The sequence below is a fragment of the Alligator mississippiensis genome, chromosome 4 (assembly GCF_030867095.1).
Source record: "Alligator mississippiensis isolate rAllMis1 chromosome 4, rAllMis1, whole genome shotgun sequence".
NCBI classification, from domain to species: domain Eukaryota; kingdom Metazoa; phylum Chordata; order Crocodylia; family Alligatoridae; genus Alligator; species Alligator mississippiensis.
The window spans coordinates 212965783-212980541 of record NC_081827.1 but is presented as its reverse complement, the minus strand read 5'-3'; the positions used below and the strand labels follow the sequence as shown (position 1 = coordinate 212980541).

Genomic DNA, 14759 nt, shown 5'->3' with positions numbered 1-14759 from the left:
CAATTTTAGCCAATGTCTGCAGGCCATGAAGTAAGTAACCCCTGAATTATAGCTCTAGAGCCATCAATCAGAATAAGACCCAAAACAGTCTTTTGGCTGTGAGGCTGTGAATGTGTTTGCCTGCATTGTATTAAGAAAGCAGCCTACAACATTTTAGAAGTTTGTGATAAGAAAATAACTGAACTCACAGACATGAATTATCTGAAAAGTTTCACTGGGCATGTCTACACGAGACGCTAACCGCACAGTAGCCTAATAATACTGCGCAGTAGTACATCATATCACAAACAGTGCTAACGCTATAGTGCTACTGCATAGCATTATTAGGCTACTGTACAGTAGCATCGCTAAAAAGGTGTGTGCTAGCACTACTGCACAGTAATGCTGGTTACTATGCATTTAGTACTTGATTATACAAGTAACTACTGCGCATTAATGAACATGTAAATGTGCCCACTGTCAAGATATTAACATAATGCATTTTGTCATATAAAGCTAGACTATTAAAGTGGCTGATGCGAGAAAAGTGAAATGTTAAATATAACAACAAAGGGTTTGTTTTCAGTTTTTTTCAATCATCTTTCCAGGTCATCCTCGGTTTTTCAACCAGCTTTCCACTGGGCTGGATATTATTGGTTTGGCTGGCGAATGGCTGACGTCAACTGCTAATACAAACATGTAAGCAGTCTCTTATTTGTTTTTCTTTTCAATAGTTATATAGGCTGCCAGGGCTCAGAAGTCTTTTTTTTTTTTTTTAATTCCAATTTCTGCAACTCAGTTGTCATAAAAATGCCCCATATCACTTACTGTGTGTTTCAGGCAATGGAACCAATTATAGCCTTGAACAGTATTTAAGAGGAAATCTTATTTTACCAACACATACAAACTCAAATATCACAGAATAAATTGCAACCAAAATATATCAATATTGTTAAGGCTGTAGGAAATGGCATGACTTCTTTTGGAAATGGTCTCATTTATTTTTCCTAATGTATTATAAAAATAAACTCTAAGGTTGATTTCTTTTCATCTTCCTTCCTTCCTTTGTTTCAATTTGCATTCAATTTGAGTTCATTTGGGTTTATGATTGTTTAGAACTCCAGGGCTGCATCCAGACAAGCATGGATGTTTGGTTCCCCAGGAAGAAGCAGTGGCACACCTTGTGCCACTGTTACTTGTCCCCAGGGAACACCCATGCCATGCACCCTCTGGAGCATGGCAAGTTACCCCAAGTGGGGTAGGGGAGGCTGCATAGGTGACACGTGGGAGGGCACATGCCCCCCCTGAGATTGGCCACCACTGGCCAGGGAGCAGGGAGCGACAGCCAGTGATCCATCTGAGAGGGTGGGGGCGCCAAGAGAAGTGCCGGTGGCACTTCCATGTTTGGGATTGGCTGCTGCAGGACTCCCCCCCACTGGTCAGTGATCAGCTGCTGGGGGACCCCCCCCAGGATCAGGAAGCACCAGTCGCCCATGGAAGGCTGGAGCCAGCAACAGTTCTGGCCCCAGCAGTCTGTCCTGGGGGCTGGGGAAGCTGCATCCATGGTGCTCCTACTGCTGGAAGCCTGGCTGGCAGCCAGAACATGGCTCCCGTGGGCCAGGCTCCAGTTTAGGGCAGCGCATGCTGCAGCCATGTGCGCCGCCCCATTTTTTTCTATGCAGGGTTTTTTGACTCTGGGATCTGGGTACTACGTGGCTGTGCTCATCTGGATGCAGTCCCAGGGCACGTCTCCATGAGATGTTTATTGCAGAATTGCCTAACTAGCTCCACACATCTCAGCGTTTACACATGTGGCCTTATTAGGCCACAGGAAACTAATAACCTCTGCACTAGGTTAGTACTTGTAAATACAAGTACTATCCTGCTGCAGAGTTTTTTCCTGTGTAGCGGTGCACGTGGACACTGACCTGGCTGGCTAGGGCATTAGGGCGCTTCAGTGTGGGGGCTGCCTGCTGACTACCCCTGCACTGAAGCACCCTCATGCCCCAGCCAGCCCCTCCATGGCACATTGATCCAGGTCAGAGCAGCCCTGGGCTAGCAGGCTGACGCCCTGGACTCTCACCAGCCAGGGCCGCTCCGACTTGGCTCAAACAGTGGGTGCACATGTAAATGTGGTACCCAGGAGCAATAAACTCCAGCACAATATGTGCTGGAGGTTATTGCTGTGCATTAATATGCATATGTAGATGTGCCCCAGATTTAGTAATTCTTCAGTTACCCAAATACAGATATTAGAGCAAAATATAGAGCAGAATCAAGTGCATTTCTCCCACTGCTCTTTCTCCCACTTAGCAGAAGCAGAGCTGGGCCTTTTTTGTCTGCCTTACATCACAAAAGTGGCTTTTAAGACATTAAAAAAAAGAAAACTGTCAAAAGGATTAAAAACATAATGTTGAAAATTGACTTGGCACTTTGAAGGAAACTGAGATTTGTTAAAATCCACTGGGAGAGGAAGAAGATAAAAAAAAGAAATGTTGTGTCTGAATTGTATTTAGAATGGTTTTTTTTTACAACAAAATGCAATGTAAGTGAATGAAGTTCAAGGTATTTTGTTGAATTTCAGCAACAAACAGTGTCATTCAGAAAAAAAGGCTTTAGGCTGATTTAAATTGTGTATTGATTTGTGTATGCTTCAGAAAGTGCTAGGAGTCAAAATACTTATCTGATAATAGAGACTAGTTTCTATTTCAGGACCTTATTGGTCATGTGTTACAGTTGTGCTCATTGCACCTAAAATTATCACTGGCTTGTAAATGTAGATTCATAATTGCTAATATGTAGGGAATGAGAAATTTACCTACACACTGAAAAAAAAGGATTATTTTCATTTGCCCCATCCCTGGATGATGGTTCATTGAGTACTGTAGATTAATAGTTAGTGTATATAGATTATCATATATATCCATGCACTATCTCTAGCAACCCCCCCAAAGTATGCAAATCAAAAACATTTTTAAAAGTGTTTCAGTTAATGTCCTATTCTTAAGAGATTACATTAGTAAGTCAAATGTGAAAAAATAATTGAAAAAAAATTACATTTAATTTGTCATTTGAACACTGTAACATTTCTCTAATACCACACAATACTGTAAAATTAAAAATCTTATTTAGTTTCTGAAAGAAAACTTCACTTAAATTCTATTACTCTATATAGGAAGAGCATAATTTATGATTAGGGAAAACATAATTTATTATTAAAGGTACCTGGTAAGTTAAACAGAAGTGTTGTGAATCAAATTCAGTTTGATTAACAGCTCATGAAATCTCAGTAAAGTCAATGGGGTTGTACAATCTAAAAGATAAAGAGGAATTTGGCTCTATGACATTGTACACTAAGGACATGTATATTAAAGAATTTTATTAAGAACATTGTTCTCAATAATTCAGGAACCCAGTTTCAAAAAGGTGATTATCTGTTATGAAGGATTTTTTTTCTTGGATTGATATATAAAAGTGTGCTTATAAAATAATTCAGTAAATCTTATAGCCATTTCTGGATCATTTACATTTTAAACACAGAAATATATTAAGCACATTTGAAAATAATTTTCTGCAAGCTTGAAAATGTACAACTAGCCTTTTTGTGTTGAGTTTACCAAGTACAAAATGAAGTACATTTTCCCTTTAACTCGACAATCAACAACAAGGCAACCACTGATCCTTCTCTATCATGAGGTATGCATGAGAGGTCACCGAGACCTTCGATGCATATGCCTAGGCAAGAGTATGAAGGAGTGGAGGCTGTCCAGACTTTCCATCCCCACTTGAGAACATCAAGACAGAATCCAGAGGCCAGACTGAATCCAGACATTCAGTACTTCAATGACTGTAGTTATATGTGTGTCCAGGAATCAAACCCAAGTCTCCCACATGGCAAATCCAACTTAACAGGACACAATAATTATAAATACATTTAAAGGCAGGTGCTTATGAAGTATAACATGTTTCAAAGAATTTGAGAGAGAAGGCTATTTAAAATAGGTAAATAGTTTTCATGAGCTGTAGAGAAGAGAGTCCTTCTGTGCAGTGTTCCAGCACAGAAGAAAAGGTAATGACCTTTACATAGAAATTGTTATAACCTAGTTCTGCAAGAAAAGCACATAATGTGACCATAACACTGGATTCTTGTGAGGAAGTTATCTTCCCACTACCATTTTCCTTTTCCACATATAAACGATATTTAAAATATTTGTCATTAATTACAAAAAAATCTTTTTTCTTTCCCAGACAGATTTTGAATGATCAGGATATTATACGCTCTCTTAATTTTCTACTTGTTACCTAATCATAATAGCATATAAATATATAAATTGAGTACCAAGGTATTATCCATAATCAAAATGATTCACCCAAAGACTTTTGAAGTGGAATTTTCAAAAGTTGTCACTGCTAATCTCACTCTACTCACATGTAGTAGTAAACATAAGAATAATGATATACAGCACTTTTCATCTTTAGATCTCAAACTGTGGCTTAAAGAAGGTCAATATCATTATCCCTGTTTTACAACAGGAAAACTTAGGCACAGGAAGGAAGAATGACTTGTGAATAATAAAGCTTCCAATGCCTTCAGTGACAGCAGAATTAAGCTAGTGCTGGGCACTTTTAAACATGGCACCCAGAGATTCCATTACTGTGGAGCTCAGGATGGTATATTTATGAAGTTCACTTATGGTGTTACCTGTGAGAACTGTGGTTTTCTGGAAACTCCTGGAAGCATAGCTACAGGAAAAAAAAATTCTATAACTAGAGCTATTTTTCCAGGATGGTTCACATTTGATAATTTTAGGCTGAAATTTTCAAAGCTCCTTATGGGTAAAATGTATAGCATTAGGACACCCTAAATGTCTAGGTGACTGAAAATCTATACTTCAATCTATTTACAGTGGCCTTATAATTTTTTATCTTTTAGTTTCACTGTGAACCTTTAGAAACTCACAAAATAGCTAGAAATTGCATTTATTTGTAAATACAATTATATCTGTGAGAACTCTTAATATTACATACACAAACATTTGTTAAAAGCTATATACCCAGTATCAGCAGTCAGCAGTTTGCCTGGGCCCAATGGCTCCTTGGACTTGTGTGGTTAAGGTGCACTAGCTTATATAGCCAATGGCACAGGAGAGAGTGGTATGGCCAGAATCACATCTGCCTACCTTTGAGTCCTCCACTTGAATCACTAGGTACCCATTTACAATTGCATCCAGAATAAGGTTTCAACTTATGCATCTAGAGCAGTGATTTTTCAACCAGGATGATGTGGCAGCCTAGGGTGCTGTGAGACCCTTTCAAGGCCTGAGGGTGCCATTCAATATTAGCACTGTTAGGTATGTAAATGCCTACACATGATTCACAAAATAAACCCATAGATTTCACACAGGGATACATAGTGTCAAAAACATTCTGACCTGTTGTGATCTTTCTGAGTTCTTTGAGTCAGAATAATTGCTGTATTATTTTTCTGCACTCAAAAAATGAGTGAAATCTAAGAGTCAGGGTTGCCAACTCAAGACAATATTTTTTACTGACAATCTTCAAACTTTTTACTGACAATGAGACTTTTATACTGGCTTCTAATAGCATCTGTTTTATGTAATGTAAATGTAGCCCTTCTGCCAGGCTACAAGGGCTGGGTTCAAATTAAGGGGTTTAACATCAGCCATAGTAAAAATTGTTGTCTATCAGTAAGAAGTTTGCAGATTATCAGTAAAAAATATTTTTTGAGCTGGCAACCCTGCTTAACTGTGGCAGTGGTTTTCTACTTTGAAGCCCCCACTTCAGGGGTTTCCTACTAACCCCCATATGCTGATGCCACAGACCACACCCGATGACATGCTGCCTCCCCTGCATGCTTCCCTTCCCTATCCCATTCCCAGGCTTACTCCTGCTAGTCCCATACCTTTGTCCTGGCATGGACCCTCAAAAAGGACTAGTCTGCCTACTTGCAGGGCATGGGTCACCACACATGGTTGGGGGAGGGAGCTATGGAGATTTCTGAGAGTCACAAAGCCCTGACAAAAGTTCCCTTTAGAGTGCTGTACTCCTGCTCAGACACCAGATGGTGCTGTTCTACACTATCTGCCCTTGAACACTGACTCCAGCTTCTTTCTTGTAACAGAGCTTCTATTAATCAAGCTCCAGTGGCTTAGATTTTTTACACAGCTTAATCTTTTACAGACAGACTTGTTTAGCTTTGTGTTTTATGGTCTGTCTATAAAGTTATGGACATTTGGAAACCCTGCTAAGAGCTGGCATTTTCAGAGGGGTGCCCTGAGTGTAAGAAAAAGGTTGAGAACCACTGATCTAGAACCACAGCAAGATGTCTTAACTGACCTGCCACTCCGCATAAGCCATTTTTTTCTCCCAGAAAGTGTTTGGACTCTATTTGTAATTCACAGGGACAAATTCAAATCTCATTTCAATCAATGGAAAAAGTCCCATTGATTCAATGAGCTTTGAATCAGGTCCTCAATAGCCCACACACTAAGGGGCTTTCATTGACTTGTAATTCTGTCTGAAAAAGGACTGAAAGATTAGGCTTAGATATTGAAAGATAAGAGCTAGCCAATGTAATTTTGCTACTGGAAATAGTGGAGTTGCAGCTTAATTTATTAAGTCTTCATTTCTGTCATCAGGACCCAAATTCAAGAACACAGTTATAAATGCTTGCTTATAACAATTCTGATGATGGTTAAAAGTACCATAAAGATACTTTTTTGACCTTTCAAAACTGTCAATTACAAGAACAGGAAAAAAATTAAATTCTACCTTATAAACGCTTTTCTAATACCAGACAGATAAGGGATATAATTAAAGAGTTAGTCTGTTTTTCCAAAGGAGACCAGAGAAGTTAAGTCTAAAGGGATCGTTATCTAATTCTCATAGGTTCCTGTGAAAATTCCAGTCCTTATGTTTAGTTTATTTTTGCTTCATTCTGAATTCATTTTTCTTTGGTGTTCAAAATAAGCATACTCTCATATAGCTTACTTACAATGATAGTAATTCCACAAGCCTGTCTTGATCACCAAAATTAGTCACATAACTTATTATTTTACATTTAAATGTTTGTATATGACATCCAATCCAAAGTTTCTTGCCTGTATTAGGTAGATATAACAGTTGACTGCTTTCTCATTTTTGTAATTGGTAATTAGAAAATCATCATTTATAATTACTCTTGACAGCTATTGATTGCATGGTCTTGTAGAAATAAGTTGTCCTTGGGGATTATCAACAAAATAAATTCATGGAATTAATTGTATTTAGATTTTTAAGCCCTAGTTCAATATTTTTAATTATCTTTGTGGTTAGCTATCTGACGACTACAGTTTTCATATGATTTTGGCAATATGCTATTCTTTAAGTGTGAAATTGCACTGTGTGAACCAAATATTTTACAGTCCAATCTTACACGGTACTGACCAGCAAAATGTTTTCAATTAATCTGAATGTATAATCACAGGTTTTAATGACTAATGGTTAGAAGAATGCATAGAAAATATGCTATATCTTAGAACTATATTAACGTTGGCCCCCCTAAGGAGTCTTGCTTGAGTTAGGGCTGCAAGATCAGATCCTAAATTTAAAGGAAGTGTTACGTCTTGAATAGTTTCACAAAGGATCAAAGATCAAGCATTTATTTATGTTTTGAAATTTGAACTGTAATCAGTTTATTTTTTTAATCCATGCAGGTTTACATATGAAATTGCACCTGTTTTTGTCCTCATGGAGCAGATAACACTTCGGAAGATGAGAGAGATTATTGGATGGTCAAATAAGGATGGTGATGGAATATTCTCACCTGGTGGGTATCTCTTACATTTTGACCATTTAATTGAAATGCCAACACTTAAATACTAGTTGTAGTTGAATGAGTATATTCCTGTACTTACCATAATGCAAAATCCAGCATCAGAGTTTAAAACTAACAATGTTCCACCTAAAGTATTTGTTTCACTCAGATTTCTCATAAGGAGTTATAACCATTTAGATGCATTTTTAATCTTTTTAAAAACATGAATTTGTATTAAATGTAGTTATGAATATAATGGTAAGATCCCTTCAGAAACTTGGCCAAAGCTTTCAAACTTGCGTGTCTAAGTCAGCTGCCACAATCAATAATTAGGCACTTAAATATCCATATTCAGTAAATCTTATAACCATAGTCCCGAATTTCTAGAGGTACAAGGCAACAGCGAGTCCCAATGGCCAACAGTTCACACCTTGCAGATGTGGGATTGAGAATCTGGAAGAAGGATGGGCTGCCTTTTCCTTGCATCCACAGATACACCTGTGTGGTGGTAACTGAAGATTTAGATCTGTGGTGAAGGGAAGTTGGGGTTAAGTGTAGGCCACTCTGTGGTATCATCTGTCTTGAAAACTGAGGAAATCTGAGAGAATAGTTACTTTAATCCAATATGATACATCACCCCCTTCTGAGCTCCAAACTTATTCCATGAAAGGAGCATAGGGACAACTGATAGTAGCAGAGGGGACTGGGAAGTTGTGCAGAGGCATAGGGCCTCCTTGTTGATGGCACTTACCTGTTGCACAATACCAGGTTGGTATGAATTTGTCAGGGTAGGGAAAAGGGAAAAAACCCTGGACTTGTTTCTGAGGATGAAAAACAAATTGCACTTCACTTTGGAATAGTCAAGCATAAAATCCATGAATGGAAACTTGCTAAGTTCCTATTTCCCTAGGCAGGAAAAATACACAAGGGGATCTGGCTCAATATAGTGGTTAATGAAAATATTTAAGAAAAGTTCTTGTAGGCTCTTAGTAATACATCTCCAGTCGCAGGGAATTAGGTATGATCCTGCTATACTTGTTAACAAGAAAACATGGGTCTTGTTTTCAAGTGCAGCATATTGAAAACTGGTCCTTTAATTAATATGTTAGAGAAATATTAACAATCAGATGAGGAGATAAATGAGAAACTCTGACTTTCAATATGATTTTTTAAATGATCTGTCCTCAGACCTTTCAGATAGATAACCATGCATCCCATTCATTTATTCTTTTCATACTTCACTGGAGTTTTCACTACAACGCAGAAGTGGTACTGTGATATGACTTTGTTCCAATAGAGGTCATTTTTTCTCATTTTAAATATTTTATTATGCATTTTTATAGGGGGGGCTATATCCAATATGTACAGCATCATGGCTGCTCGTTACAAGTATTTCCCTGAAGTCAAAACAAAAGGAATGGCTGCTGTTCCTAAACTGGTCCTCTTTACTTCAGAACATGTGAGCTTAATGTACTAATTGTTGTTAATACATTGCTAATGGTTTTGTAGACATTTATCTAAATGATTCTTCCACCATTAAATGTGTGTATGTTTTGCTGCAGAGTCACTACTCAATAAAGAAAGCTGGGTCTGCACTTGGGTTTGGAACAGACAATGTGATTTTGATAAAATGTAATGAAAGGTAAGATGAATGTTAAGTTTGTGATATATTAAATGTGTTCATCTGTTAAATTTGTTTTATTGTGCCTAAGGACTGGTTCAGTACAGTGTGTCAAGCTGCTAATGGCCTGTTGAAAAGCTCCTGTTAAATTATTTCTGCTGTAGCTGATCCTGTTGTGTAGTCTTTTAATTTTCTTTGTCTCTGTTTCTATAATAATTACAGAGGGAAAATAATACCAGCTGATTTGGAAGCAAAAATTCTGGAAGCTAAGGAAAAGGTTTGCATTTTAAAACATAGTGCCTTAATGTTCAGGTCAGAATTTATTGTTTTCCTTTGGTAGCTGAGAGCTAACATTAAATCAGAATATTTATGCTAGAATCTGTCAGAGCCTGTATTATTCTCCAATAACAATTTTAGTTAATAAGCTCTATGTTTATACAACATCTAGGAATAGCTACATTTTTTTGCTTAGGTTTCCATTGATGACTTAATCATGTAGAGCTTTCAAACTCTTGACCCACATATATGGTTTCTGATTTTTTTTTCCTTTTAACTTTCTGTTCTGGAATATTTGAAAAAAGATCGTTGAAATCAATGTGTCTGAGGGCTCATCCTAGGAAGTCTCCACAGTTCCCATTGATTCTTTCAGGATCAGGCCCTTGACTACTTATTTAATTTTCTCGTATGAGGAATTCTACGCTTAAAATAATGAATTTGTTATTGCTTTTGTTTTTTAATGTTTTCAAAAACAACAGATATGCAACAAAGGGGATTTGCCTAGTTGTTTTGCAAGTGTTCAAAAGAAACTACAGCATGCATAAAACAATAATACAGTTGTGTAGTTGTGCTGTCCTAGTAACGTGTGTGCAGGCATGCACACAGATGTGTGTGTGTATATGCATATACATATACTTTAAGTTATGTTTCTTGCAATTCAGAAAGAGGTAGTTAGCTGTGTTAGTGTGCAGTCAGTCAGAAATCAGGGTAGATATGCACCTTTATACACTAACTAAATAATATATATATATTTAAAAACACACACACATATATATCCCTCTGTGTGTGTGTGTGTGTGTGTGTGTGTGTGTGTGTGTGTGTACACATATATATATATGGAGAGAGAGCACAAGCTTTTGTGAACCAAAGTTCACTTCAGATACTGTGAAAGGACATGCAGAAGCAGAGTTCATGCAGTTCAAGCATTTTATTTTGAAAAAAATGTATATATGTGTGTGTGTGTACATCTACTTTAAGTTATGTTTCATGCAGGTCACTTATTTTATTTTTACATAACTTACAGTCCCTGCTTTTGTTCTGTTGCTCTATTTCAAAAAAATTAAAGGCAAGTATCATCTTAAGAGTTACACTTAATCAAAATGATTTTTTCTAAGTATTTTTAGCACGATTTGACCATTAGGGGAAAAAAATATTCTCATTTTTACATGTTTACTTTCCACGTTTTCCAGCACTTCAGTATGGAGAAACAATAACAAAGCCAGCAGTTTTAACCATGTATAGCCAATTAGTTAATTTATTTCCAGAGTTGCTTGCATGGGTCTTGCAAAGAGCAAGGAAAAGGAAATCATCTTAAAAACAGGAAAATGGGTCAGTAAAGCATCAACGTGACACTAGAATACAGGAACAGGTGAAGCACCTGAAATTACTTTTAAGCCTTTTCTCTGGAAATAGATTAGCTTTCATTTATGATCATTTGTTTATTTTTATTGTAGGGATATGTTCCACTGTATGTTAATGCAACTGCAGGCACAACAGTATATGGAGCCTTTGATCCAATACAGGAGATTGCAGATATATGTGAAAAATATAACCTCTGGCTCCATGTGGATGTAAGTAACCAAACACACTGCTAACACTAATTCAGGTTAAAAAGCATTCCTTTTTTTTCCAATTATTTTATGTTGAATTTAAATATTTGAGATTAAACTGTGTTTACATTTCCTGCAGTTCTGATATTAAGAGGATTGAAAACAGATAATAATTACATTCTACAAAATCCCTCCACATATGGAACTTCTTTTAGGAGTTCAGTGGTTAGAGGGTTTGCAGGTTTGAGTTCATGGCAAACTAAAATATTTTAGGCTTTTCAAAAATATGAACCTTTTCTTGTCCTTCCATCACTTTCAGGCTGCTTGGGGAGGTGGACTCCTAATGTCCAGGAAGCATCGCCATAAACTGAATGGAATAGAAAGGTACTATACAGGACTTATTGGTATTGCTGTATTTTTTTGTGGTTGCTCATAACTGCACTGGCACTTCACCAATGCATGAAAAAAATGCAGTCCCTTCCTACCTACAACTTACACTGTTAATTATCCAATCTGTTAATTAACCTGAAACAATATAAAACAAGACAGGGGCAAGCAGGTTGCAAACAGCACTGGAAGGGAAATCAGTAAGGGAAAGCTAAATGAAAGGTAAGTTTAAAGGAAATTTGAAGGAGATAGGGAGATTACTTGGCAAATAAGAGGAGTGACTGAATTGGGAGTGGGAGAAGTTGACAAGGGGAAAACTTCCCTCCCTCTCCAGGGCTGAGAAACACAACGATAGCAGCAGAACTAGTACAGCGCTCCACTGTGCAGGGGGAGAAGGATTTGTAAAGCTCATAGATGGGGTCTGCACCCTGAATGTCAAAAACAGAGTACCACAGGTACAGATTGCATTTCTTTGGAGCTCTGGATGTTGGATCTAGGACTATCCCAACTCTTTCCTCCCTGGAACAGGAGCACAGGTACCCCATGATTACAAGCTTCAGGCTACTCTAGTTGTTTGCAAGAATATGCAATATGGCTCCATGGCCCCTCCAGTATTCCCTAGTACACAACCCAGTTCAGAAGAAACTGTACTGAGACCAGGGTGTAGCCTTCATTGAACAGTTCATTGTACCAAGTTAACCAAACTTAGAACAGACAGGGAAGGAGTCCTTGCTGAACTTCAGCAAGGTTCACATGCAATACTATTTTCAAAAACCTTGTCACAGGACAGGACTCTTTCCTTCCCATTTCTAGGCTTGTCCACATGTCAGAGATGGTCCAGTCTGTTATGTTGGGTAACCTTTGATACAAAGGTGTCTCCCAGTGATGGCAGGGTTTTAATCTACAATAGTTGATAGTGTATATTCCCATGTGAGAATGTTTCTTGATTCACCTGTTTTCCACTGTATCAACAAGCACAGCCCATCTGGAAGAAATCTGGAAAGTGATGAATGACCAAACAATACATAATCTGCACAATTAATATACACAAAATACCCAAGGAATGCAAAAAGGTGTTTGAGGCAAAATCTACAACACATAGCCAAATTACCTCGTAAAGGCCTAACATGATATTGCTTCCTTATCCCCAGTGCAGTCATATCTAATTCCTGGGATAATCAAAGTAAACATAATAGGGTAAGGCAGAGAGCAGTATAATAAGACAGTAAAACATGTTTGAACCCTTTCTTGTAGGGCACAGATTGCCCAGTAGGAGTACACACCATACAGCAAGTAAAAAGAAAAATAGCTAAGTGAAGTTAGTGTTTGGGCAGACAGTGTGAATCCGCCAGGTTCAGGGATCAACAAGGCAATGCACTGCGCCCTGGCAGGGAAACCAAAGTTAGTATCCATTGCAAACATTCTGTGGAGATGTGGCATATCCAGGAATACCTCCATGCTGTGACTGGCTTGCTGCCATGGGGACAAAGCCTTAATGAGCTGCCCTGATATGTGCCCTCACTGTCTAAATATACATGACAACAAATGGTATCTTCATGTTCACAAAAGTCTAATAGTCACCCCCCACCCCTTTTTTCTTCTACCAAATCCTGCAAAAATTACTTCATCTCCTCTTTGCTTGGCACCTTGAAACTTAAAAATATGACTGTGTAACTGAAGTGGTAAATTGAGATCTTTAAATAAATCCTATTTTCTTAATGTACTTATTTAATCTGTTGTTGAACTTTTGGAAAATGTAATCCATAAGTCTGTTTTCCATATAGAGGCCACAAACTTCCTGTGTGTTTGAGCAGCCCTCTGACACTTGCTTAATTCCCAGACAACTCTAAAGCCCTGATTCAGTCCATGTTCACTAACACTGGCTAGACACAGGTGTAACTCCATACATTTTAATTCTGAGAGCAGAACTCAGAAGCAGCTGCTCCAGATTAAATTTGCTAAAGGCAAATCTGTTTTCCAGATCTTCTCTGAGCGTGTACTTCTTTTGCAGAGTCAACTCAGTCACATGGAATCCACACAAGATGATGGGAGTCTTGTTGCAATGCTCTGCCATTCTTATTCGGGAAAAGGTCTGGTTTATATTGTTTGATAATCTTGCAATTTAACAGCAAAACACACCCCAAACTTCTATGGGCACAGTACAAGGTCCACTTCTTTTGGTTGCCTTTTTCAAAAGAGAAAAATTGTGTGGATTTATATTTTGTTTATTTGGGGGAAGAAGGAAATACCTTTTGCTTTTGCTGCTTTTGATTAAGGTAGTAAATATTATGGAGCAGATCCTCAGCTGATGAAACTTGGAATTGTCCAAGGGGCATCAGTGGAGCCAGCATACTGATGTACATCAGCTAGACAGCTGTCCCTATATGTTTGTCATACACTGTATGTGCACCTTGCAGGTTGGTAATTTCAGAAATGTACAACTCAGTAAATAAACAGTAAATATTTTCCATCACACATGTGGCTTAACAGTTTAAAATCCTGTTGGAAAATGGCCATGTTACTTTCATTTTTTACTTATGATTTCAGATGCAGTTTTAGGACCTCATCATCTTGGAAGTGTTGCCATGATCATCAAGGGGAGCAGAATTAGAACCATATTTTCTAAGTGTTTTTGTTTGGTCATTCAAAGTCATATCATCTATAAGCAGGAGCATTTTTTTTAAATCCTTTCTGACCTCACTGTCTTGTCATTTGTTCTTGGCAGCAATTAGCTGAAGAGTCAGTGATGCCAGGTGAATAGAGCCCTAACTGGGACTTAGGAGACCTGTGTTTTATTCCTGGTGCTGCCACTGGCCTCCTTGGGTGACTCAGTGGATCTTTCTATGCCTCAGTTTCCCCATCCATAAAATGAGGTTAATGATGTTTAGCTTGCTTTGTAAAGCATTTTGGGGTCTCATTATAGGAAACATTAGTTATTATTAGCAGTATGCTTGCTTAAAGAGCATCACCCCAGTTATTGCAAGGTGTTGCCAAGGTAACTCAAGTAAGGGAATGTTGTTTCTTCATTATTTCTATGTACATCATAGCCAGGAAAGAAAATATACTATTCGTAGGTAAGTTAATAGTAGTGAAATGGGCAGCCAAAAATATTTTTTTTCTGTTCTTTTTA

The 14759-nt window shown here is 37.9% G+C and overlaps 1 protein-coding gene across 3 annotated transcripts in view; it reads left to right on the top strand.

The window, feature by feature from the left end:
- GAD1 (glutamate decarboxylase 1) overlaps positions 1-14759 on the top strand; it is a 41958-nt gene that overhangs the window by 13810 nt on the left and 13389 nt on the right. For all 3 annotated transcript variants that reach the window (XM_006265294.3, XM_019480196.2, XM_059727294.1), the window contains 8 exons: positions 588-678; positions 7695-7807; positions 9139-9254; positions 9358-9437; positions 9639-9693; positions 11147-11263; positions 11562-11626; positions 13641-13719. In XM_006265294.3, coding sequence (XP_006265356.1) covers positions 588-678; positions 7695-7807; positions 9139-9254; positions 9358-9437; positions 9639-9693; positions 11147-11263; positions 11562-11626; positions 13641-13719 — 716 coding nt within the window. The remainder of the gene's footprint in view (positions 1-587; positions 679-7694; positions 7808-9138; positions 9255-9357; positions 9438-9638; positions 9694-11146; positions 11264-11561; positions 11627-13640; positions 13720-14759) is intronic.